The sequence below is a fragment of the Erpetoichthys calabaricus genome (genome assembly GCF_900747795.2).
Source record: "Erpetoichthys calabaricus chromosome 1 unlocalized genomic scaffold, fErpCal1.3 SUPER_1_unloc_11, whole genome shotgun sequence".
Taxonomy (NCBI): Eukaryota; Metazoa; Chordata; class Cladistia; order Polypteriformes; family Polypteridae; genus Erpetoichthys; species Erpetoichthys calabaricus.
Window position 1 is genome coordinate 98,050 of NW_026261576.1, and position 27,254 is coordinate 125,303.

Genomic DNA, 27,254 nt, shown 5'->3' on the forward strand with positions numbered 1-27,254 from the left:
GAGCCCCCTCCCCCTCTATCTCTCAGAAGCACACGAGCCCCCCCGTCTCTCTCTCAGCAGCACGCGAGACCCCTCCCCCTCTATCTCTCAGAAGCACACGAGCCCCCCCCCCTCTCTCTCTCTCTCTCTCTCAGCAGCATGCGAGCCCCCACCCCCTCTGTCTCTCTGCTTCGGGCATTTCTCCCCTGTGTAGTGTGTGAGCGAGTGAAGAGAGAGAGAGAGCAAGCCAGTACGTTACAGTGAGCGAGAGCAGGCTCTAAGGCAATGTGTTCCTGTGGTATAGCGGGTCCATAGCTCCCCTTCAAAAGGCCATTTTTAATCAGGCGACTGACAGTAGTGGAGTCAGGCACAGAGAAGGTCAGCTGCAGAGAGAGCGTCTGGACTGTTGCAGGGCCTGAAGCAGGTGAGACACTAATGAAAAAGAGGCACAGGGCTTATTGGTTTTTAAAGACTGCTTCCTTCATTGTGTTTTAACTTCAGTTTTAAAGGATTGAGCGGCTTTCTCTTGCGCTGCCTGTGTGTGCCTCTGTGTTTCTCTGGCGTTGCCTCTGTGTGTGTGTGTATGTGTGCGCGCTGCCTGTGTGTGCGCGGCTCTCTTTATCGCGCTGCCTGTGTGTGCCTCTGTCTCACTCTGGCGCTGCCTCTGTGTGAACCAAGGTTCCACTGAGGTTGACTAATGAAAAGTCAACGTGGCTCAGAGCTGCAAGTGTACTGTGGCACAGACAAACAGAAATGACGGCATGTTTCCCTTGGCGTCGCGTCCAAGTTGGTGGGAGTGGCTCTGTGATTCTTTCGTCGTATACAATGGTCTAAGAGATGGTGGGCGTGGCTCCTTCCTGCGTGCCTTACTTGTCGGCGGTTTAATGAATCCACGCCCCTTCCGGCGTGCTTTCCATGGTCGGCTACTTGTCTTCTGGCTTAGTGAATTATATATATAGATTATAAAACTGAACTATTTATTGTGTGAGAGTATGTATATTGTAAAGTGTTTTTTTTTCTTTTTTTCTGATGAAATGTGTATAATATATTGTAAATAGTTCAATATGTAATACGTATGTTATGAAAAAAGAGTTAGGTGCATGGTGGAGGCTGTAGGGGTTTTGGTGAGAAGCCGTTTGTATGATGCCCTGTTCTTTGGTTTCTGGAAAAAGGAAAAGGATATAAACTTCTATGTCTCCTTTTGTTTTTGACACAACACTAAGTAGGATGGATTTGAGTCGTTACATGTGCTTACTGTCCAGGCAGGAGTGAACCTCACTCTTTAGTCAGGACAGTTCAGTTGTATTTTTCTCCAGTGTGAATTCTGGTGCGTCTCTGAAGTGTACTGCTCTGACAGATTTGTTTGCCACGTTCCAAACAGCAATATGGCTTATCTTTGAGATTCATTTCTTAACAATAGTTTAGTTTGCTTACTTTTCAGGACACGACTGAACCTCACTCTTGAGTCCTGAAGGGTTCTTGTTTTTCTGGACTGATTTTTGAAGTGCTACTGTTTTTATTCTGTTGTGAACTCTCGTGTGTATCTGAAGATGACCTTTTTGTGAAAACTGTTTACCACATTCATTACAGCAATATGGCTTCTCTCCGGTGTGAACTCTTTTGTGTTTCTGTAGACTGTTCATCTGTGAGAACTGTTTATCGCATTCATTACAGCAATATGGCTTCTCTCTGGTGTGAACTCTCGTGTGTTTCTGAAGATTGCCTATCTCTGAAAACTGTTTACCACATTCATTGCAGCAATATGGCTTCTCTCTGGTGTGAACTCTTTTGTGTTTCTGTAGTCTGTTCATCTGTGAGAACTGTTTACCACATTCATTACACCAATATGGCTTCTCACCAGTGTGAACTCTCGTGTGTTTCTGAAGATGGCCTCTCTCTGAAAACGGTTTACCACATTCATTACAGCAATATGGCTTCTCTCCGGTGTGAACTCTTGTGTGTCTCCGAAGACTGCTCGTCTCTGAAAACTGTTTACCACATTCATTACAGCAATATGGCTTCTCTCCAGTGTGAACTCTCATGTGTTTCTGAAGATTGCCTTTTAGTGAAAACTGTTTACCACATTCATTACAGCAATATGTCTTCTCTCCAGTGTGAACTCTCGTGTGTTTCTGAAGATTGCCTCTCTCTGAAAACTGTTTACCACATTCATTACAGCAATATGGCTTCTCTCCGGTGTGAACTCTTTTGTGTTTCTGTAGACTGTTCATCTTTGAGAACTGTTTACCACATTCATTACAGCAATATGGCTTCTCTCCGGTGTGAACTCTTGTGTGTCTCCGATGACTGCTCGTCTCTGAAAACTGTTTGCCACATTCATTACACCAATATTGTTTCTCTCCAGTGTGAACTCTCGTGTGTTTCTGTAGATGGCCTATCTCTGCAAACTGTTTACCACATTCATTACAGCAATATGGCTTCTCTCCGGTGTGAACTCTCGTGTGTGTCTGAAGATTGCCTTTATGTGAAAACTGTTTACCACATTCATTACAGCAATATGGCTTCTCTCCGGTGTGAACTCTCGTGTGTTTCTGAAGAGCACTCCTGTTAGAGAATTCTCTGCCACATTCCACATTGCAGTGATTTTTCTTTCCTGTGTAAAATTTAAAACAAAAAGGGAAAAAAAAGCGCTTATTTTCAATTCGCTGCCTTATTATCAACATTAACTCACATTAAATACATGGTGGCTGAAATTAGGAACAACCTTTGATCAGCATAAGCAATTATAAAACTTTTGTTGTACTTGGAAAACACAATTTGTTAATTTTATGTCCTTTATTACAACTTCTCACCAGGGCCACATGTATAAAACTTCCTTATGCTCGGCCACATATATGAAGGCTGTTTCTTATGCAAAAGTTAGGATTTATAAAACTAGAACTTGCCATTTAAATTGGCTGAAAGTTCCCTCAAGTTTTGAGCATTTGTAAGTCCCATGCAGACTTTGTGTTAGCAACTTAGCAACTCCAGGTGGAAAAACGAAGAACTGAATAGAAAATCTCATTTCTTTACACATTTCACATTCTGATGTTTGACAGGCTACACAAGAAGTGAGTTTTGATGTATCACAATGACATGTTGGCTCATGATGAGGACTTAGCTGATTTAGACTCCCTACTGTCATCCTCTTTGAAGTGTGTGCTGAACTGCAGCCTTCATTACAGAGACCACCATGCAGAAATCACACAATCCCAGTTCTCTTACAGGTCTTAACAGCTGTGGGTTATTTGGTGATGGCAGCTTTTCAGTGTGAACTGCCTGACTGGTGAGGAATCTCTCAGTCACCCTGAGCCATGTAATGCCATCTGTATGGGATGGTATACTTAAGACGGTAGAGATACATGCAATGTCGTTACCATCAGGGTATGCAAGTCGTGATCAAAATGAAATCTGCAGCAACGTCTGCTGTCTTCAGCAGTGGTGGTCTTACTTGGCCTATAAATCCCTTTATGAGTACTGAGCTCACCAGTGTGTTCTTTCTTGATATTGACATCCCAGACAGTTGAATTGGGTAATCTTAAGGTTTTCCAATGTCTCTAATGATTTCATTATTATTTTCCAGCTTCTTTGACTTTCATTGGCACAGCTCTTGCCCTCATGTTGAACAATGGCAACTACAGAGACCAAAGGTAGTCTGTAGGTAGGAGTAAGCTGAGGTGTTTTAGGCCTGCAAGACTAAAGCAATGAAACACACCTGAGGAATCACAAACACCTCTGGCACCAATTGTCCCAAACATTACGGTGCCCTGAAATGGGAGGACGATTCAGAAAAAGTGCTGTCATTTCTACAAGGTGTGACTGAAATGTTTGCAAATCCCCTTAAATGAAAATCAGTAATTTGTACTTTAGTTACATCTGAATTGTTTAATTCGTAATTTTAAATGGTGGATTAAAGGAGTAAATGCAAGAAGAATGTTTCTTTGTCTCCACCATTATGGAGGGTACTATATAAAACAGAATGCCACGCCAAGCATGAAAAGTGCACCTTCAATAATTAGAATGTGTCCTGACATTTATCCACACTTGAACTAAAACCACTTGACACCAAAACAAACAACAAAATGTCTTTTTTAATTCACCAAAGCAAAAGAGAGCAATGGATGAGTGACGCCTCAGTGCACAGGCCTACAGAACTGCAGTGACCTCGGAGAAAAATTAGAAGATGAGAAAACCGAGGAAGAGCAGAGCTGTTGGTGTTTCAGCTCTACAGCGGAGTGGCAGGTGACACCAGGACTGGTAACCTTTGTGACACGCTGGTGACATTTATACTCACCATTAGAATGGTAGAGGGTATCTACTATCAGGACTTATTTATGTTGAGTAAGCTAAAATTTGCCATGTTTTACTGTCTATTTGATCCAATGTGTATGTTCATGTATGGAATTATTATCTCTGTTATGGCTGCAAACATCAAGCAGTCCAAGCCTGCACTCAATGAAGAGCACTATAAAGAAGAAATACAACTAAATTAAACAGTAGTGTTACACAAATTAATCAGTCTTGAGGTAAAATTGCCCAGTTTTTCCTGTTTATTGTGAAATTGGCTTGTAGTTGGTTGACTGGTCTACCGATTTCATGACATGGAATATGTTAAGCTGAGGACACGCGCAGCACTAACAGGGCGCACAGAGTGGAAACTGATGAAGAAAATAACTGCTGTGTGGAAATATCTTAAAGTATCTGAAATGTGATAGGAATGTTTTCTGTAAAGTTTAAAATGAAAAAGTTAGTTGTGGTGTGCGGCACGGTGGCGCAGTGGGTAGCGCTGCTGCCTCGCAGTTGGGAGATCTGGGGACCTGGGTTCGATTCCCGGGTCTTCCCTGCGTGGAGTTTGCATGTTCTCCCCGTGTCTGCGTGGGTTTCCTCCGGGCGCTCCGGTTTCCTCCCACAGTCCAAGGACATGCAGGTTAGGTGGATTGGCGATTCTAAATTGGCCCTAGTGTGTGCTTGGTGTGTGGGTGTATTTGTCTGTGTCCTGCGGTGGGTTGGCACCCTGCCCAGGATTGTTTCCTGCCTTGTGCCCTGTGTTGGCTGGGATTGGCTCCAGCAGACCCCCGTGACCCTGTGTTCGGATTCAGCGGGTTGGAAAATGGATGGATAGTTGTGGTGTATTTAAAGAAAAGACATTGTTTGTAACTAATCTGATGAGAAACGTTTAGGTACAACACTCGGCTGAGCACAATCGACTTTCAGCAATGCAGTAAAAGCAAGAAAATCTCTAAGGAAACAAATGGTATCTTAGCTGTCAATAATGGAATTGTTTGAAAAGAACCAGACATATGATCAGGACAGGACAAAAAAAATCAGAGTATCCCTCAAAAATAATTGCAATTTATCATTTTAGATACACAACCATTTTCTATACCAGAAATTTAATGGTTCCATCATTTAATTCTTCACTTGGGTTCACGATATACTCTGCCAAGCAGATGATCCTTTTTAGACGTAGCATTACCAAGATGAACACTTTCATGACATTTCATACACAGTGACATGCAAATGTGTGGGGACCCCCCTGATGAGAATAACTGTTACTGTGAATAATTAAGTCAATATCAGATTAATTGATCTCCAAAAGCCATAAAGTTAAAGATAAAACATTCTTTTCTGCATTTTAAACAACATTTGTGTTTATTTTTGATTTGTAGAGTGAAAAAAGGAGTATCCAGAAATGTTTGTGCACCCTAAGAGATTGGAGGTCTCCGATATCTTTTTCCCCCAAGATGTCAGACCCTAATTACCTCCTTAGGGCTTTGGCTTGTTTACAATCATCATTAGGAATGGCCAGGCGATGCAAAATTCAAAGCTGTATAAATTCTCAGACTCCTCAAACCTTGTCCCAGCAATCAGCAGCCATGGGCTCCTCTAAGCAGCTGTCTAACACTCTGAGGAATAAAATAATTTATAGTCACAAAGCAGGAAAAGACTACAGTAATCCCTCGCTATATCGCACTTCGACTTTCGCGGCTTCACTGTATCGCGGATTTTATATGTAAGCATATCTAATATATAGCGCGGATTTTTCGCTGCTTCGCGGGTTTCTGCGGAAAATGGGTCTTTTTTACTTCTGGTACATGCTTCCTCAGTTGGTTTTGCCCAGTTGATTTCATACAAGGGACGCTATTGGCAGATGACTGAGAAGCTACCTAATCAGAGCACACAGTTAAGTTCCTGTGTGCTGATTGGCTCCGCGACGGAGTGCTGCATTAACCAGGAAGTCTCATCTCACTCATTCAGCATTAACGTGCTCCTGCTACTGCTTCAGGGGCCGTGTCCAAGCGCCAACAGAAGATGCAAATGATTGCAGAAAAGGTAAAAGTTTTGGATATGTTGAAGGAAGGGAACAGCTACACCACAGCAGGACACCAATACGGCATAAATGAGTCCACGATTCTTTTTATTTAAAAAGGAGGAAAAGCATATAAGATCTACAGCCGCAGTGTCCTTTAACCAGGGCACAAAACGAGTTGCAAGTGGACGTGATAAGGCAGTAGTCTGGATGGAATCTGCTTTAGGGATTTGGATTGAAGAGTGATGGAAGAAGAACAACGGCGGTGCTACACAGTCGCCTGAACAGGCTCCTTTAGAAGAGCTGTAACACTATCCTTTGTTGTGCAGTAAAATTAAACTCATCGTTATCGGACAAGTCGTCGTGTCATTGTTGGTGAGTAACCATAATTAATTATCTACGTACAGTACTTACTACATGTACATAGTTTAGTGTCACTGTACACACATTTTACTGTATACAATTTTTCTTGCATTGTACGTATTTATTGCTGGTGGCCTGTCTGTCGTAATGGCCGCAACATATGTGATATCGGAGACGTTCGATATCTTTAAAATAATATTTAGGTTTTACTGTATATAAACTGTGTTTACATACATAATTTCAACGAATCTTACCTAATATCTAAGAGAATACAAAGGGTTTATGCTGTACAACTGTGTGGGAAATGTTTATAATAGTGTGGGAGAGTTTATAAGGGCTTAAAATATATAGAAAGAACCATATGAACATATGATTTCTACTTCACGGATTTTCACCTTTCGTGGGGGGTTCTGGAACGCAACCCCCCACGATGGAGGAGGGATTACTGTATAGAAGATGGCAAAGAGTTTTCAAGTTGGTAACGTTATTAAGAAATGGCAGTTAACAGCAATGGTGGAAATTAAGTTGAGGTCAGGAAGACCAAGACAACTTTCCAAGACAACTGCTCATAGCATTGCTAGAATGGCAAATCTAAACCCCTGTGTCTTAAAGCTTCCTGGTGGTCTTTTGTAGTCAGACTCTGGAGTGGTGATGCACTGTTCTACTGTGCAGCAATACCACCAGAAATATGACATCCAAGGAAGAGCCATCAAAAGAAAAAATTTCCTGTGTCCTCACCATAAAATTCGAAGGTTGCAGATGAACATCTAAACAAGCCTGATGCATTTTGGAACCAAACCATGTGAACGGATGAAGTTAAAAAATAACTTTTTGGCCAAATGGCAAAGGTGTGTTTGGAGGAAAAAGGGCACAGAATTCCATGGCAAGAAAACAACTCTGACTGTTAAGGATGGGAGAAGATCAATCACGTTTCAGGTTTGTGTTGAAGCCAGGAGCACCGGGAACTGTTTACTGGTAGAGGGAAGAATGGATTCAATTAAATATTAGAAAATTGTGAAGCAAACATCACACCATCTATAACAGCTAAAAATGAAGAGTATGGCTTCTACAAAAGGGTAATGATCAGAACTGCACCCCAGAATTCACAATGGACTCCTTAAGAGGCCCAAGCTTAATATTTTGTCATGGCTCTCTCAGTTCCTTGATCTGAACATTAATGACAACCTGTGGAGTGACAGACTGCCTGACCCATTTCCAGCAGTGATGCCTTCAGCACAGAAAGACAGGGAGAGAGGGATTATTCTGGATACTGTCTCCCCCAGGCCGATAGAGGGCAGCCCCCTTGCCTTTCAATGGGGCCACGGGTTTGGAGCATGGAAGCTCAAACTTGTTGGGACCCATTGCCACCTCCAGGAGGTGCCTGGATGTTTACTGGGCCCTGTTTAGCAGCACTTCCGCCACACCAGGAGATGCTGCAGGAAGAAGGTCATTGGACGCCTGGGGCCTCATGTATAAACAGTGTGTATGCACAAAAATGTTGCATACTCCCATTTCCACGCTCACATCGTGATGTATAAAAACTAAACTTAGTGTAAAGCAATGCACATTTTCATGCCAGCTAAATCTTTGGCGTATGCAAATTCCCCGCTTGGTTATGCAAACTGGCGGCACCCAGAGTCAATGTAGTGCTTCTGTTCCAGTGTGGTTTCCCTTTCTTTTTTAGATCCACATCCCTCACGCGGCTTTATCAAATACACTGAAATTAACCACATATTGTTAATTAATTTAAGACATCTGATTGTAATTAACCTGTAACAATATATTGGTTCACGGAATAGAAAACTATTCCAAATACCATATTAGCTTTAGCGTTTTTACACTCAAGTATTCATCCCACTGTATTGGAGTGTGGAATCACAGCTCTACAGCAGCTGATCAGAAAGAGAATTATCGGGATACAGCATCAAGCACATGCTGCCTATTTGAAATGCTCTCATAGGCAGACGCTTCAGAGCCTTTCCTGTAGGGACATTGCAGTTCAAAAACAGTTTCATCCCAAGAGCTCTAAACGCACTCAACCAGTTCAAGTGCTCATTGTAGAACTGTTTGTACTTAAAAAATACAATCACCTCACTGTAAACTTGCAATACAGTTATAATATTGCACACCCCGAGTCACTTTATACAGTGCATATTTACATATGATGACGATATCATTTTGAACATGGAATGCAGCAAAATATGTTTATTACATTATATAGCTATGAAGAGGATGAAGAATGGAAAAGCCATTGGTCCAGATGACAAACCTGTGGAAGCATGGAGATGTTTTGGAGAGATGGCAGTGGAGTTTTTAACCATATTGTTAAATGGAATCTTAGAAAGTGAGAGGATAATTGAGGAGTGGAGAAGAAGTGTACTGGTGCCGATATTTAAGAATTAAGGGGGATGTGCAGGATCTGTAGTAACTACAGGGGGATAAAAAATTGATGAGCCACAGCATGAAGTTATGGGAAAGAGCAGTGGAAGCTAGGTTAAGAAGTGAGGTGATGATTAGTGAGCAGCAGTATGGTTTCATGCCAAGAAAGAGCACCACAGATGCAATGTTTCCTCTGAGGGTGTTGATGGAGACATTTAGAGAAGGTCAGAAGGAGTTGCATTGTGTCTTTGTAGACCTGGAGAAAGCATATATGACAGGGTGCCTCGAGAGGAGCTGTGGTATTGTATGAGGAAGTCGGGAGTGGTAGAGAATTATGTAACTGTTGTACAGGAAATGTACGAGGGAAGTGTGACAGTGGTGAGGTCTGCAGTAGGAGTGACATATACAAAAGAGCACATCGATACTAGATCATCAAGGTGAAGGGAGCATCATGGATTGGCCTGCATGTTTCTTCATGGCCTTGATCACTTGACAAGATCAATGGTCACTGAATTGAAAATATTATCAAGAAATCTGAAAGAAAAATATCAGGATAGTAGAAGTTGAAAAAAAGTTGAGTGATGACATAGGACAATGAGCACAACAACAGGAGAAATCAAAAACAGAAAGGGTTAAACATACGGAAACCAGTGTTCTGGAATGGCCAATAAGAGACACGAGATGCTGTGGCCTGACCAAAAGAGAACTGATCAGAAAAAAGCTCTCGGGGATGAAGGAACTGAAAGGTTTGGAATGAAGGAATGGGTTAAAATTCATTGCTGATCAGTAGCTACAAAAAGTTCTGTTTAGGTCATTACTGTTAAAGAAGGGAAAACCAGTCTGTAAAGATAGGAGGGTCATGGAGTGGACTGTGAGTGTTTAAACGATGTGTTCAGGACTGACAAGAAGCCATCCAATTGTTTGTGTTATTACAGTAGTTTAGGACTACTGAGGCTGTCTGTAATCAGAACTTAGTTGAAGATCGGACTACATTGTTAAGAGGAATTAAAATGGATCCCTCTGGAATTTCCTGGGTATCCACTACCTTTGTCTTGATCTTGGACATTTGTATAGCACTCTTTATCGAGGATAGGCTGAGGACTTTTGCATAAAGTCACTATAATGGAAGAATAGCAAATTGCTAAACTTTACATAACAATAAATGAAATCTCACACTAAATTTAAACACACAATAAAATAAAGTATTTTCACTCCATTTCTAAGTTTCTCATAAAAATCACAAGACACAACCTTTCAAGCTCATAAACCCCAAACCTAAATGTTACACATTTTTATTTTGCACTTACTTTTTCCAGACTTCTTTGAAGATGGTCGCTTATTTTTCTGAACTCTAACAGATGTAGTTTCCTCAGCCCTCTTTAGTTCAGACTGTAATGACTCAGACTTCACATTGATAGAAGGCTCTGGAGATGAACAGTGTCTGCTATGAGAAGAGTCTAACCTGGTCACCACTCCATCTTCACACCCATCATGACGGTTGTCTTCTTTTACACTGTCCAGATTTGTACGGTTATGTGTCTCAATACTGACAGACTTCTCTTCAGGTTCTTCTTTAATGCTCACTGGCTGCAGTTCACTGTTCTCCTCCTTAATGCTCAGACTTTCCTGTTTTGGGTAGATGGACTCCCACTCCCAGTCGTCCTCCTTAATATTTACAGTTTTCTCCATGATATTTGTGTCCACATCACATGTGTCCTGTTTCACTTCCATTGAGATGTTCCAGTAAACAGCAGCTTTTGTTTTTTCTCTGTGAAAAGAACAGAAATTAACTTCATTAAAACTTCATCACTCATGTCTAAAGACACTTGAATATCATTTTAGAACAGGCTCTATGTTATGGTTTATAATACATTTATTTTTATTTATATAGCGCCTTTCCCATGCTCACGGCACTTACAGAATAAATAAAGAACGGCAGAATATACAGTATATAGCATTGTACAAACCAGATAAATAAACAAAGAAGATTAAGACAGAAAATTCTGAGAAAAAAAAAAAAACAGACAACATAATTGATGGTCTCGCACACACATACAGGTTACAGGAGCATCTTGACAGAGAAGTAAACTGAGAGAAAGGTAATAAAGTCAAGTAGAGCTAAAAGCCTTCCTGAACAGATGAGTTTTGAGGTGTTTTTTAAAAGAATTCATGGAGTCAGCTGACCTGATTAATTTTGGTAGGTCATTCCAGAGTCTGGGCGCTATACAGCTGAAGGCCCTGTCACCTATGGAGTGTAGATTAGTGACGGGCACAACAAGATTACAGAATCAGAGGACCTTAGTGGGCGGGCAGGCACATAGTGATGGAGAAGGTCACTGATGTAGTTTGGTGTGAGGTTATTTAAAGCTTTGTAGGTTATTAGTAGGATTTTATATTCGATTCTGTAGGACACAGGGAGCCAGTGAAGGCGGAGCAGGATGGGTGTGATGTGCTTGCTGCTGCTGGCTCGAGTAAGGACTCTTGCAGCTGAGTTTTGAATAAGCTGGAGCTGTGATATAAGATTAGAAGGGGCACCTGCCAGTAGGGAATTACAATAATCGATGCGGGATGTGATAAAAGCATGGACAAGTTTCTCAGCATTAGAGAAGGAGCGAACACGGGATATGTTACGGAGGTGAAAGAAAGAAAGTTTCTTAATGTGATTTATGTGGGCGGAATAAGTGAGGGAGGAGTCAAAAATGACACCAAGATTTTTTACAGTAGAGGCAGGTCTGATGAGATCACTGCCAAGATGGACTGGGAAGGAGCTCATTTTATTAAGTTGCATTTTAGTCCCAATTGCAGGAGTTCAGTTTTATTGCAATTTAATTTTAAAGAGTTCTGCTCCATCCAGGTTTTAATTTCACTAAGGCAGGTTGTGAGCTGAGAAAGCTCTGATGAAGTTCCACTTTTAACATTGAAGTAGAGCTGAGTATCATCTGCATAAAAATGATAACCCAATCCATAACTACGGATAATATGGCCAAGGGGGAAGCATATAAATACAGAAAAGCAGAGGACCGAGGACAGAGCCCTGAGGGACTCCTTGTGTGACTGGCGCTGAGCTGGATCTACTGTTGCCAAGACTAACAAACTCTTGCCTATCAGTCAGATAGGACTTGAACCACTGGAGGGCAGTGCCAGAGATACCCAGCATGTTCTCCATTCTGAACAGTAGGATGTCATGTCTGACAGTGTCAAATGCTGCATGAGGTCTAACAGAATTAATATGCTGGTTTGTCCAGAGTCTGCTGCCATAAGCAAATCATTGGTTACCCGTAGCAGAGCAGTTTCACAGCTGTGCCGCGCCCTGAAACCAGACTGAAAGGGTTCCATCAAAATTATTAGAGGTTAGGTAATTGGTGAGTTGGGAAGCTACAACACGCTCAAGAACTTTTGACAGGAAAGGTAAGTGGGAAATAGGCCGGAAATTTATGTAAAGTTAGACAGTTTATAGCATGCTGACAGTAACTAAATGCTCTTCCTTTCAGATTATCAGAATCCTGGGAGTGGAGTGAAGGTCCAACAGACTCTGGAACAAGCAGACCATCTTACACAGTTGTGGGTCAGCAGAATTCACTACTTGAATTAAACATACAGTGCTGCTGGGGTCCCAGAATTGTCTTATCAGTTTATGTTGATGAAGGTTTGTACAAGTAGGCGCACAGGATTGTGTTAAGAAACAGAAAAGTCTGGAGGGAGGAGATGAAAGAGGAACTTAACTTTGCTGAAATGCGCAGCTGCAACAGGAGAGAACAAGCAAGTGAAATAAGGGGTTTGTTAGCTTAGGCTGACAGGTGTAACTGATGGTGCGTAACTTCTATTTTTGACAGTAGGTTTGACAAACCTTTTAAATTCATTAAAAGCCACCAGTCCCCTCTTTACCCACTGAATCAATCATAACTTTTGATTGTGCTATCAGATTTAATTAAACCACCTTGTTCTCACTAAATGTTTTCAAGTGCTTTGTTCTGTTAAACTGTGACCATCCCTTCTCCATTAGTAAATAGCTGATTGACCGGACTTAAGCTACTTAACTACACCGCCATAAGAGGAATGGATGTGTGTCGTGTTAAAAGGCAAAAGTATTTTAACTTTATAAGAAAGGGCAGAGCGGGCTCTTTTCAATTAGGAGGCCGCGTTCCTTCAATGTGGAAGGTGACATAATTCACATCTTCTATCACTTTCTGATGACCAGTGTGATTTTCTACATTGCGGTGTGCTGAGCTGTATACATCACGTCAAGACAGGCTGACTAAACGAACAGGCTAATTAAAAGGGCAACATCAGTTAAGGGATGCACCCTGGACCCTCTGGAGTGCGTAGCAGAGGAGAGAATTAAAACAAAACTAAGTGCCATTATGAACAACGCTGCACATCCTCTCTCTGACACAATAAAATAGAATTCTTTCACATCATTCCACATAAGTGTGTCAAGAAACGCTACGGGGGCTCCTTTATACCAACAGTAATACGTCTGCTAATGTCTCACGCTTACTGTGACAGCCAATTCAGAACTTTTCTTTCTTTTTATTTTTCTTGCTTCATAGTCACTCTGGTGTGTGTTCAGACGAAAGTGTGTGTGTATGTATATTTACTTATTTATTTACCTTTTTATGCTTTAAAGAATTTCTGTAACTTCTACCTTATGACAAATAAAGTTCCACTAAGTCAATTCTATCTATTGCTGATCACTCGATTTGCTTAATCTGTTTATTAAAATTGGTGCACATGTTTTTAATTTTTTGGGTACAACTACAGAAGAGTGACTTTGATATAACATGTATGTCACTTGAGCCAGTTAGTGAGGGAGGTCGTGGTGGTAAGCTTAACCCTTTAACCGCCAACTCCCTAAATATTCCCCAAGCCAGGCGAAATCTGAACAATTTTTGTTTTTTTACTTTTTTACATTTTTTTTACATTTTTTACATTTATTCAAGCAGTATTGACCACTAAATGTTGTGCAAGTTGCCAGTGTATACATGAAATCTATAAATGTAACCTGAATTCTCAGCTAAGCAAAACATCTTGATACCAAACCGTGCCCTTTTCAATGGTAGATACTGTCGAAACTGTAAGCGGCCCTTCCACGACAATAAACTTTCATCAACTGCAACTGACGGTCCTGGCATGTAGGGCAACTGAAATGCTTCAAATAAATGATCAATCAAAGGACGTAGCTTGAACAAGTGGTCGCCGTTTGGATCTTTCTTATCTGGCTCGTTTCTGTTGTCATTCAAATGAAAGAATTTCAGCAGCAAAGAGAATCGGTTACGTGTCATGACAGCTGCAAAAATAGGTGTTGCATACATAGGATCTGTAGACCAGTACATCTCAATATCTGGTTTTCTGATTATTCCCATCAACATCAAAATCCCAATGAATTTTTTCATTTCGTTTTCATCAGTGTCAAACCAAGCACGAACACGGAAATGTGGAGGTAAATTGGGATTTTTCTCAATAAACTGTGCTGCATACAGATTTGTCTGATGAACAAAATGTCTGATCAAATCAGGTGACACAAACAGCTCATAAAACTGCTCAGCAGTGTAATTGTTTACATCAACAATAAAGCCACACGTTCCCTCAAACAAATGCAGAAAAGGTAGTTCACCACGGGCAGCAGCCCAGCTGAGATGCTGGGGATACACCCACTCATCGCCGTCATCCGATGCGTCTTCATTCACAATATCATGCAGCGCACGTTGCTGCTCATCACTGTCACTAAAATCTTCTTCAGAACTGCTACAATCATGATCAGAACTGTCCAAAATCGCCTGCAAAGCCTCACTTGAAGTCAGTTTACGTTTCGCCATATTCACAGCTGTTACATGCGAATCACGTCACATGACCGGCCAAAACAACCACAGACTTGTCGAAATACAACGTACTAATAATACCCACGCCAAACCGTCAGTTATACTACTTGCCAGGCATTCATATAACCACAGGCAAATGTGCCGGATAATTCCGGCAGTATGGCGTTAGCATTAAAACAGCGGTGCCGGATATATCCGGCAGAGGGCGGTGAAGGGGTTAATAATTAGGGAGTTTGGTTGCAGGTGGACACAAAGGTGACATTGCCGAGTGGAGGTGAGACTTGTGCTGGAATTTCTTAAGAGGGCAGCATTTAATGTGTGAGGTGATTACTGTGCTGTGAGAAAGACACCCACCGTGTGGACTGACTGAGGGGGCAGGAGAGGTAAACATTTGAGCTGGTGGTGGTTTTTAAATTGATTTTATGATCTTGGGTTTACTTTGTTTTAGCAGGTAGATCCTGCTGATTGAGATCTAAAGCTGGTGCTGTGATTGTCTCAGTGAACACTGAAAAGGTAAATCTTAGCCCTACTTACTGTAATAATTAATCCACAAATTGATTATCGAAAATCGATATGCTTTTTTATTTTATGTTGAACAGTGGCTGTTATTGGCCTCTGTTTCCTCAAATTGTGATTATTTCTTGAATTAATGTACTTACCAGCTTTCTGCTGGTCAGTTGAAGGTGGCATTTGGAGTTGTAAATCAATCTGCACCACTTTCTCCTTAATCTTTGTCAAATGACCTTGGACTGTAGGAATACACAGTAAGTGATCAAAATGTAGAGTAGGAGGTGGCGACTGTGTGACTGGACGATGTGAAGTAGAAAATGGACTCAAAAACATGAAGTGAACTGGAGACACACATTGATGATTGAATAGAAAAGACACGCAGGCGGCCACAGGGGGGATACACTTGATTCAAGTTCGGTGCTGGGCTGGAGGTCGCGCTGCTCGCCCCTCACTTAAATCGTGTGCAGAAACTCTGACTTGAGCGAATGAGAACGCACACATCCATAAAACGTTATCTCCAAACCCGAGCACTTACCTTTGTTTGTCTCTCCGTGTTCAAATTCTAAATGTGAAGACTTTTCAGCGAAACATCGCACTCTCAAATAACCTTACAGTTTTTATATAACTTAATATGAATCAATTTACACTCATCGCCATACTTTAATAATTGTTGTAATGTTAATTTACCCATTCCTAGAGATTTAAAATGTTGAACTTGATGTAATTTACATGCCTTACGTCCTCACAGGTGGCGCAATGGTAGTGCTGATGATTTGCCGTAAGGAGACTGTGGAAGATTGTGCGTTCGCTTCCCGGTTCCTCCCTGTGTGGATAGCGCTTGAGTACTGAGAAAAAGCGCTATATAAATGTAATGAATTTATTATTATTATTATTATTATGCCACACACCCTAATAATACACGCTCCACAGTCTCTAGCTGATTACATGATCTACACACTCCAGACTGGTGCTGCCTTGTCTTGAATTGTGTATAATTTAACCTAATATGCCCAATCCTGATGCGTGTTAATATCGTTTCTTCTCTTCTTGTTCTGCCCCCTTTTCCTATGAATCTAACTCTGCTTTCTACTCTGCAATATGCCTTCCCTTACTGTCAGTGTCCCACATGATTTGCTACATCTCTTCGATTTTCAGTCGTGTCAGACTGTTAACTTCAGAGTTACTGAATGTTAATTCTAATCTATACTAATCTTTACTTTAACATGGCCTTCTCATAACTTCACTGTAATTTAATCCTGACACTCTGTATATCCAATTCATTATAATAACTATTCATTCAAAATTTGTACTAACCCCTACTCTCTCTTCTGTTTCCTTTTCCGGTGTCCTATTGGTGGTGGCTTGTGCCACCACCATCTACCCAAAGCACCATGATGTTCCAACAATGATGGATGGATTAAAAGCCAGAAGTCTGTATAACCATCAGCATCAGCTGACTCCGTGAGAACCCTAACTACAAAGAGGACTATTTCATTTATGTAGGTAGAATGCCCAAAGGGGACTGGGCGGTCTCGTGGCCTGGAACCCCTACAGATTTTATTTTTTTCTCCAGCTTTCTGGAGTGTTTTTTTTTTGTTTTTTCTGTCCACCCTGGCCATCGGACCTTACTCCTTATTATGTTAACTAAGGTTGTCTTATTTAATTTCTTTTTTGTCTTTTATTCTTCTTTTCTTCATTATGTAAAGCACTTTGAGCTACTTTTTGTATGAAAATGTGCTATATAAATAAATGTTGTAATAAAAGGCAAAGCCCTCACTGACTGACTGACTGACTCACTCATCACTAATTCTCCAACTTCCCGTGTAGGTGGAAGGCTGAAATTTGGCAGGTTCATTCCTTACAGCTTACTTACAAAAAGTTAGGCAGGTTTCATTTCGAAATTCTACGCATAATGGTCATAACTGGAACCTCTTTTTTTGTCCATATACTGTAATGGAGGAGGCGGAGTCGCGTATCGCGTCATCATGCCTCCTACGTAATCACATGAACTGAAAACAAGGAAGAGCCCCAAAGAGCGCTGAAGAAAACATTCTCCGTCAACCCTCACACTCCCCTCGCCCTTCCGCACATCACGGCATTTTCGTTAATTAAGTGACGTAATACTCCAGCTCCACCTTCTTCACAAGTTCATTCACCAAATTATTTGTCAATTATATTTCACAGTAAGAATTTACAGCACGACTCAAACACGGGAACGAAGGTAAATTTCGTTAATTGTTGAGTGTCTTTTAATACTGTGTAAGCATACATATTAACACATGTGCAATTAAACGTGTGCATTTACGGGGTGATTTCTCAGGCTTAAAAGATCGCCTTTTATTAAAAAGGTAAATGCAAACTGTTTTCATTCTGAAGGGCACAAACCACGTTGGATTTCAGCCATTAAACGCGCAAAAATATCGGTATAGCAGATAAATAAGCGCAACATATTATCAGTTGTATTGTATGCTTACAATACATATAGAAATGTGTTAATCGTTAACTAATAGTATGGGATGGTGTGTTTCGACTCAGCTACAGATGCCGATGGAGACCAGAACTGCTTTGGAAAAATATGAATGCCTTGGGGCCGATCTGGAAGAAGGTAGCACAGCGCCTTGATTTAAACGATTCCATGTCTTGGTGGGTTTGCGTAGCTTATTGTCATATCTTTACACCTGTTTTTAAGACTTATTGACTGAAACGGGCTTTCACGAAAAAAGTCAGGGCTTTGCTACAGGATACACCCTCCACAAGTTAAGAAGTAAAAATAAAGGTATATATTTCTGTTTTATTTAAACTTTTAAGTTCGTATGCATAGCCCCATTTGGCTGTTTAGTTTTTTTTTTTTCTCTTTCTTCAGTAATATTTAATCTCCTTAAAGAAAAGGAACATATGCATTTTACTTTTTTTGTATCTCTTTAGTAATATTTTAGTGTAAAAGAATAACCAGTATTTAAACCTTTTATGTTACTTTATAAAGTTATTTTACACAATGGTGAAAAATTAATAAGAAAGCTACATATTTTGGCAGCTGCTGCTTTAATTTTCAATGAAATGAAAAAAGCTCTCCAAGAGAAAACCTCAATGAAGAAGAAACAGTTTGCACTATCTAAAAAGGAGAAACCCTCATTTATAAAGGTTTGCTGCAGATGACTTAATAAATGAATACAGTGGAACCTCGAGATACGATCACCTCTGTATACGAGAAATTCAAAATACGAGGAAAGTATGACCGAAAAATTCAGATCTAAATACGAGCATTGGCTCGCGTAACGAGCCACGAGCCAGGCTGTGGGTATAGCTCGCGGCTTAGCGAGGGGGCGTGGTAGCAGTTGCGAGCCGCGATCTGCGGTGTCTGCGTTTCTCACTTAAGTGCACAGGTGGGAAACTGCCCACATCCATGATTGTTCCTGTGGCTGATGGGCTGCAGCTGCCATGTCCTCCCCGCATATATAGAGAAGCGCAAGCCGGCTAAGGGGGAGAAGAAGTGAAAGAAAAGAGAGGAGAAAGAACGGAGGTTGCAGGCGGAGGAGGAAGAAGAAGTCGGTGGGGGAGAGCGAGCGAGTGCAGGCTCGCATGTAGCTGAACAGTGAGCTGAACAGGCGAGCCAAACAGCTGAAGCAGGACGGTGTAGAGAAGGTCAGCTGCATTAAGAGTGTCTCGCCTGTTGCAGAGCCCACAGGTGAGACGCTAACAGAGAAGAAGCACCGGGGATTGTCATCTGTTTTTTAAAGACGGCATCCTTTTGACGTTTTAACCTCGTGTTAAAGGATTGTTATTCTTGTGTATTTTAAACCTCCACTTCACAACTGTTTTAAGGATTATTTATTTAAAGATTTATCGAATGCTCTACTGCACTTTGGACACCTTTTTTGATTCTTTTAATAATCAGTTATATTATTTACCAGTGTTATTTAGAGATAGATAGATACTTTATTAATCCCAGGGGGAAATTCACAATTATTTATTAAAGGTAGACTACAGTATATATAATTTATCAGTGTTATTTGTTAGGAAAATTAGGATTTTTATGTTAATATATTTGGGGTGCGGAACGGATAAACTGGATTTCCATTATTTTCAATGGGGAAGTTTGTTCTAGATACGAGAAATTCGCTATACAAGCTCAGTGCTGGAACGAATTAAACTCGTATCTAGAGGTTCCACTGTAGTTCCTATGTGTATAATACATATTTATCTATTTGACTTATGCCTTTATTCCAGCAACTTGCAACATCTGAGGTACAATTTGTTACATTACTTTTGTTTTTTGCAGCACAGGCAGGTGAAGTGACGTCCTCAGGGTCACACAGTGGTGTCAGTACCAGGATTTGAACTGACAAGCTCCGGGTTTGCTGAAATATTACTGAAGAAAGAAAAAAACGAAAACGGGCAAATGGGGCTATGCATACAAATGTCCATCCATCCATTATCCAACCCGCTATATCCTAAATACAGGAGCCAATCCCTGCCAACACAGGTCACAAGGCAGGAAACAAACCTCGGGCAAGGTGCCAGCCCACCGCAGGGCGCACACACCCACACACCAGGGACAATTTAGGATCGCCAAATGCACCTAACCTGCATGTCTTTGGACTGTGGGAGGGAAACCGGAGTACCCGGAGGAAACCCAGACAGACACGGGGAGAACATTCAAACTCCAAGCAGGGAAGTGAACCTGGGTCTCCTAACTGGCACATTTCACTGCGCCACCATACCGCCCGCATACAAACTTAAAAGGTTTAAATAAAACAGAAATATATAACCTTTATTTTTTACTTCCTTTAACTTGTGGAGGGTGTATCCTGTAGCAAAGCCCTAAGTTTTTTCATGAAAGCCCCTTTCAGTCAATAAGCCTTAAAAACAGGTGTAAAGCTAAACTTGCAGCACCGCAATTCAATTACACTTGCCTAGCGCCTCTCCTAAGGGGAGATACTGTGGGATCTGGGCATCCGTCAAAGCACCAATCACAGGCCTGATTAGAAAGAGGAAAGCTGTGATTTGTCGTCTCCCTCCCATGTAACAATCACAGCCCATGTTACAACGCACTATGTATGTATGTGTATATGTATATATGTGTATGTGTGTGTGTGTATATGTATGTGTATATATATGTTGATAAGTGTGTGTATATATATATATATATATATATATATATATATATATATATACAGTGGAACCTCTAGATACGAGTTTAATTCGTTCCAGCACTGAGCTTGTATAGCGAATTTCTCGTATCTAGAACAAACTTCCCCATTGAAAATAATGGGAATCCAGGTAATCCGTTCCGCACCCCAAACATAAAAATTAATTTTCCTAACAAATAACACTGATAAATTATATATACTGTAGTCTACCTTTAATAAATAACACTGGTAAATAATATAACTGATTATTAAAAGAATCAAAACAGGTGTCTAAAGTGCAGTAGAGCATTCAATAAATCTTTAAATAAATAATCCTTAAAACAGTTGTGAAGTGGAGGTTTAAAATACACAAGAATAACAATCCTTTAACACGAGGTTAAGTCAAAAGGATGCAGTCTTTAAAAACAGATGACAATCCCCGGTGCTTCTTCTCTGTTAGCGTCTCACCTGCGGGCTCTGCAACAGGCGAGACACTCTTAATGCAGCTGACCTTCTCTACACCGTCCTGCTTCTGCTGTTTGGCTCGCCTGTTCAGCTCACTGTTCAGCTACATGCGAGCCTGCACTCGCTCGCTCTCCCGCACCGACTTCCTGCCTGCCTGCATGCAACCTCCGTTCTCTCTTTTCTTTTACTTCTTCTCCCCCTTAACCGGCTCGCGCTTCTCTATATATGCGGGGAGGACATGGCAGCTGCAGCCCATCAGCCACAGGAACAATCATGGACGTGGGCAGTTTCCCACCTGTGCACTTAAGTGAGAAACGCAGACACCGCAGATCGCGGCTCGCAACTGCTACCACGCCCCCTCGCTAAGCTGAGAGCTATACCCACAGCCTGGCTCGTTACGCGAGCCAATGCTCGCATTTAGATCTGAATTTTTCGCTCATACTTTCCTCGTATTTTGAATTTCTCGTATACAGAGTTGATCGTATCTCGAGGTTCCACTGTATATATATATATAGATATATATATATATATATATATGTGGATGTGAATATGTATATATGTATATATATGTATATGTATGTTTACATAACCTCTTTAACACACTATTTCTCCACTGCGAAGCGCGGGTATTTTGTTAGTTTCCAATAATTCTCACTACCCAGCACCCCTTCTTTAAAGTAACAAAACCCAATTAGAACTGAATAATTATCTAGTCCTATTCTTAATATATAAATTTAATCTTAAAATACATTAACTGAACAGAAAAAACGTTATATAGAACTTGGCTCACACAACGTGTATGACAGAGGCATTAGGCGTCAGCAGAGGGTTTACAAAATAAACTACCTGAACAAAGGGGACTTGATGACAAGGGACAGCAGCTAAATGGTACAAGTCTTAATGAACAATAAAATCTCAATAAAAATTGTATTGCAATTTTTACCAACTGGAAACAAGTTTCACATTCATCAGTTTCATCTTGTGAAAGTAAATGTTCCACACAAACATACGTCATAAAAAGTTTAATAATTACAAAATTGATAAACTCCTATTAAATAGCTGCACCTCCAAGTACAGAGACGTTGGCATGGTGGAGGTCTCATGTGCCTCAGTCTTCCTTAGAGCTCCATTGACTGGAGATGTGAGATCCTGACGGACCAATTTGCTATGGGTAATCAACAGTGGTGGGGTGGGACAAAGAACATCTCATTATTGGGTCTTGTCCAGAAAGGGGATGCTAGTCCTGACAGTGGTGTTCACATAAGAGTGGTACACAGGGGTGACCCACACAGCCTGGCTGGGCTCTGCATTATACAGTTACATGTAGCAGTCACCAAATTGGACTTGGCTTCCACCTCACCACCAAAGTCCAGTGCAAAACAAACTGGGACGAAAACCAGAGTACCTGTACTGGTTAGGAAATAGCTATCGACCATCATAGGGTCCACTCACATTCAAGGCCATGACCACACCAAGATAAGTCAGACTTGCCAGGCCTCTAAACCTGAGCATCTTTAGAGAAGTGGAGAAAATAAGAATAAAAGAGCAAACATGGAAACTGCATAGAGACTTAAAAAACAGGCTGACATTCAAATTCATTCTGACAGAACTGTGAAGCAGTAACACAAACCACAAATCTATTAACTTCTCTAATGCTCACTAAACAGGCATTAGTGTTTTATCGCTAGCAATGAAACATGGGAGTTTGTCATAATTCATAACAATTAAAAGAATAAAAAAAAAACTTTTATATAATTGTCCATTTAAACAATACATGGATTTTAAAAAGCAACATCCAGTGCTGCCACAATAGGCCACGTTTAACAGCAGCACTCGTGTTTGGTTTTCTTTGTTGTTATTTCTTATTTTTTTTCCTGGACAACTTGGATAACCGAAGTGGTGAGGAAGGTTTGACTCGCCTACCTGTGACAGCAACTGTCGGACCTGCACCCTTGGTCTCCCAAAGTGCTTGATCTAAATCGCTGGGCTGAAGCAGAGCTACAGAGTGGACGGTAAGGTAAAGAGAGCAGGTGTCTGACTCCACAACAAGAGAAGAAGGCACAGATCGTAGCTGCCTTCGGTCATCATGGGCAATGTAAAATCAAACGCTGGTCAGGAGCCCAAGGGAGTACAAACTCAGCAGTCTCATGAGCATCAGTGAGACGAGGCTTAGAGCTGAAACAGCGGACTCTGTGGGTGCACTGGATGGATTTAAAATTGTGCGTAAGGACAGCAGCAGGAATAAAAGTGATAGGAAGAAAGAAGGTGGACTTGCCATTGTTGTGAATGAAAAATGGTGCAACACCAGACACATTACTATTAAAGCACCAGACCTGAATGTAGTGCCTGAGGGTAGGGGCTTACAATCTTATTATATGCCGAGAGAGTTTTCACACGCCATTGTGCTGATAGTTTATATCTCCCCTCGGCAGATGCGGCAATCACAACAGGCACAGTATATTCTCTAATAAGCAAACTCTACTGACCATCCCCGTGCTTTCATCACAATTTCAGGGGTGTTCGACCCTGTTTCACTTTCCTGCACCCTCACTGATTTTTAACTAGTTTGTGGACTGTACAGCAAAGGAAAACAAGACCCTGGACTTGCTGTGCGCCAATGTTAAAAAGGCATATAACTCTGGTGCTTTGCCACCTTTATGCCGATCAGACCATAATTTGTTACAGCTCATACCCACATATAAACTCATTGTCCAGCAGCTACCAATCACTAGCAGGACCATTCAGGAATGAACAACAAAGGTGGAGGATGATCTGAAGGACACCTTTGAGAACGCTGAGTGGGATATGCTTTGTGAGACACACAGCCATGACACTGAGGGTGTCAGCCACTGTATCACAGACTACATCAAGCTTTGTGTGGATAGCACAGTCCTCACAAAGGTAGTGTGCGGTTTCCCCAAAAACAAACAATGGATCACAAAAACCCTGAAAGCCTACTGAATATGAAGAAGAAAGCCTGTAGGTCTGGAGATAAAGATGAAATCAAGGTGGTGCAGTCAGAGGTGAAGCAACAGCTCCGTGAGGAGAAAGCCCACTACAGAGACAAACGTGACCACAAGTTACAACAAAACAACATGAAGGAAGTGTGGAATGGGGTGAGGATCATCACTGGCAGCTGTAAAACATGCAGAGGAAAGGAAAAAGAGCAGAGCTAATGTACTGAAGCAGATCTTCAACAGGTTTGACTCATTCTTGCCAGTCCAGTCCTCCCCAAACACTGCAGGCCTCTGTGTGCTCCACAACTCAAAATCAGCAAAACAAAAGAGCTCAAATCAAAAATCACTATTTATTTATAAAGCACAATTTAAAAAACACTAAGAGTAAACTGATGTGCTGTACAATAAAAAAAAACACAAAATATCAATAGTAAATCAATAAACAAAAAAACAAACAAAAATTGCATAAATACTAAAACAACTTAAAGGAACCACTTAGCAGATAAACAATTAACAGAAAAACACTGAATATGAAAAATAAATGGATACCAGAGTTACTCATATACCGTACAGTTAAAAACAATCGAAAACAGGTGTGTTTTCAGTCTTGATCTAAACATTTGAGTTGATGGTGCTGACCTAATGTCAATTGGCAGAGCATTCCAAAACTTTGGAGCTAGAACTACAGAGCTGGAGGTGGCAGATTTAAAGATGCTAAGATTTGCACTGGGTATGATGAGGATGGACAGGATTAGAAATGAGGACATTAGAGGGTCAGCTCAAGTTGGACAGTTGGGAGACAAAGTCAGAGAGGCGAGATTGCGTTGGTGTGGACATGTGCAGAGGAGAGATGCTGGGTATATTGGGAGAAGAACGCTAAAGATAGAGCTGCCAGGGAAGAGAAAAAGAGGAAGGCCCAAGAGAAGGTTTATGGATGTGGTGAGAGAGGACATGCAAGTGATGGGTGTAACAGAACAAGATGACGAGGACAGAAAGATATGGAAGATGATGATCTGCTGTAGCAACCCCTAATGGGAGCAACCGAAAGAAGAAGAAGAATTTTGCAAAACCCAGCTAATGAGCTGAGCTGATCCCGGACAGCCCCATCAGAAGCTATTGGTCCAAATACAATAACCTCAGTCTTACTCTGATTGAGATTCAAAAAATTTACGGCCATCCAATGTTTGACATCATCATAACATTTATGTAGTGAATTTAAGGACTCCTTAGTCATAGTAAAAATCACAGTAAAAATGAAATGAAATGCCATAATTGCGAAATTTGAACACAAGAGGTATTAAATACAAAGAAAACAACAAAGGACCCAGAATAGACCCCTGTGGAACACCATATTTCAAACGAGCAGTAGAAAAAAAGACAGACTTGTTACCAACTGAAAAAGTCCTATTAGTGAAATAAGATTTGAACCAACTAGTGCACCCCCTCGGATTCCTAGCCACTTATCCAGCCTTGACGATATGTTGTGATCAATGGTATCAAAGGCTGCAGTTAAATCCAAAAGCACTAAAACTGTCAAGACCCCAGAGTCAGCTGAAAGTAAAGTATCATTAACAATCCTGAGTAAAGCTGTTTCAGTACTGTGATAAGTTTTAAAACCGGACTGAAAAATTTCTTAACCACCATTACAATCCAAAAAGATCTGAAGCTGCTGCAAAACAACTTTCTCAAGTATTTTAGATAGAAAAGGTAGTCGAGAAATCGGTCTAAAATTATTTAAGTCATCCTTATTAAGGTTAGGTTTTTTTTTCCCGTAAGGGCTTAACTACTGCATGTTTAAAATAGGCGGGCACAGTTCCAGGGGTATGAGATAAATGAATAATATATAATATATATGGTGCAAGTGCATTTAGTGATCCTCTCCATAACCGTATTAGAATAATATCTGGACAAAAGGTAACCTTAAATGCATGTATAATGTTTATAAACGAAGGAGACACTGGTTCAAACTGGTCTAACACGGCATTACAGACAGGAGGAGCTGCTGGTGGACTTCAATACAGCCAAAGACCCCCCGAGACCAATCGCCATTAGGGAGGAGAATACAGAAATGTGCAGAGCTACGAGTACCTGGGGGTTCACATAAACAACAAACCGGACTGGTCTGATAACACAGTGGCGCAGGTTAAGAAGGGCCACAGCACACCGAACATCCTAAAGAGACTCCGGTCTTTTCATGTATGAAGCAAGTTGCTTCTGCGTGCTTAAAAGTAAAAATGGGAGTCGACTCGTTATGTGAATCAGAGACACAAACACTTATGAACGGCAACAGCACTGGGGATGGCGTTCACAGGATGATTCACAAAGTTCGCTGTTGGGCTGAAGAACACTAACGAGCCGCGAGCCTCACTCTCAAGTCGCGTGCGGTAGCCCAAGTGGAGCGAATTAAAACTCGCACATCAGTAAAGTGCGCCCCCAAACCCACAGGCACTTACCCTCTGTCTGTCGGCGATGGAGAACTTTCTAACCTCGCTGAAACTCCCGCCTCACTCCACAACAGTCTCTCTCTCGTGCAGGGAGGCAGCGTGTTTTCAGTAACCGTCGCGTAGATGACGTCAGCAGGACGCGACCATAGCTACACGTGACAGTTTGCTAAACAGTTGAAAGAGAAATTAAAATGTCGACTGTGCGCCGGGAAACTTACCAGCTATTCTATCTAATTACGCCATTTGTAGAGGAGGTCAGTCTAGGATTACTATGCATGTACACAACCTTTTGATTACGAATACTTAGGGATGGGCGGAGGGTTAAAAGACTCGAGATTTCTGCGTGTGCGTACAACTTTCATCTGTCTCAGAGCGCTCAGGACTCTGATCGCGAGTTCACAGCATGGAAGCACAAATAAATTAGTAAAGGAGCCGCAGCGAGTCCCCCAAGTCACGTTAATGCGCCGATAACTGTTGAAACAGAACTGACGACGGTCGTCTAATCGTTAGATGAAAATATCGCAAATGTTAAAGCTAAACTTATAAAAATGCTCAGATTAAATTTTAACTACTGTAGCAAACGGCATTTGCAAAACTAAATAATTCGAGAAAATGCATATATACATAATACATATATACAAGCTTATGGCAAGCCAAATTATCATTCAGAGATATCTTTAAAACATTTAAAGATATCTCTAAATCTTTTAAAGATATCTTTAAATGCAATTAAGATATCTGTAAATCCTTTAAAGATATCCAAATGAATTGGTATTAAAGATATCTTTAAATCTGTGGTGGGTTGGCACCCTGCCTGGGATTGGTTCCTGCCTTGTGCCCTGTGTTGGCTGGGATTGGCTCCAGCAGACCCCCCGTGACCCTGTGTTCGGATTCAGCGG

The 27,254-nt window shown here is 41.2% G+C and overlaps 2 protein-coding genes across 2 annotated transcripts in view; one reads left to right on the forward strand and one right to left on the reverse strand.

Annotated features, from left to right (window-relative positions):
• LOC114644100 (gastrula zinc finger protein XlCGF49.1-like) overlaps positions 1-27,254 on the forward strand; it is a 489,821-nt gene that overhangs the window by 84,628 nt on the left and 377,939 nt on the right. The gene's annotated exons all lie outside the window — the stretch shown is intronic.
• Positions 1,187-26,437, reverse strand: LOC127526332 (gastrula zinc finger protein XlCGF57.1-like). The gene is made up of 3 exons (XM_051921625.1): positions 26,365-26,437; positions 10,339-10,799; positions 1,187-2,593 (listed from the first exon to the last, which is right to left on the reverse strand). The coding sequence occupies exons 2-3, from the start codon at positions 10,760-10,762 to the stop codon at positions 1,410-1,412; spliced, it is 1,608 nt and encodes a 535-aa protein (XP_051777585.1). The 5' UTR covers positions 10,763-10,799; positions 26,365-26,437; the 3' UTR covers positions 1,187-1,409.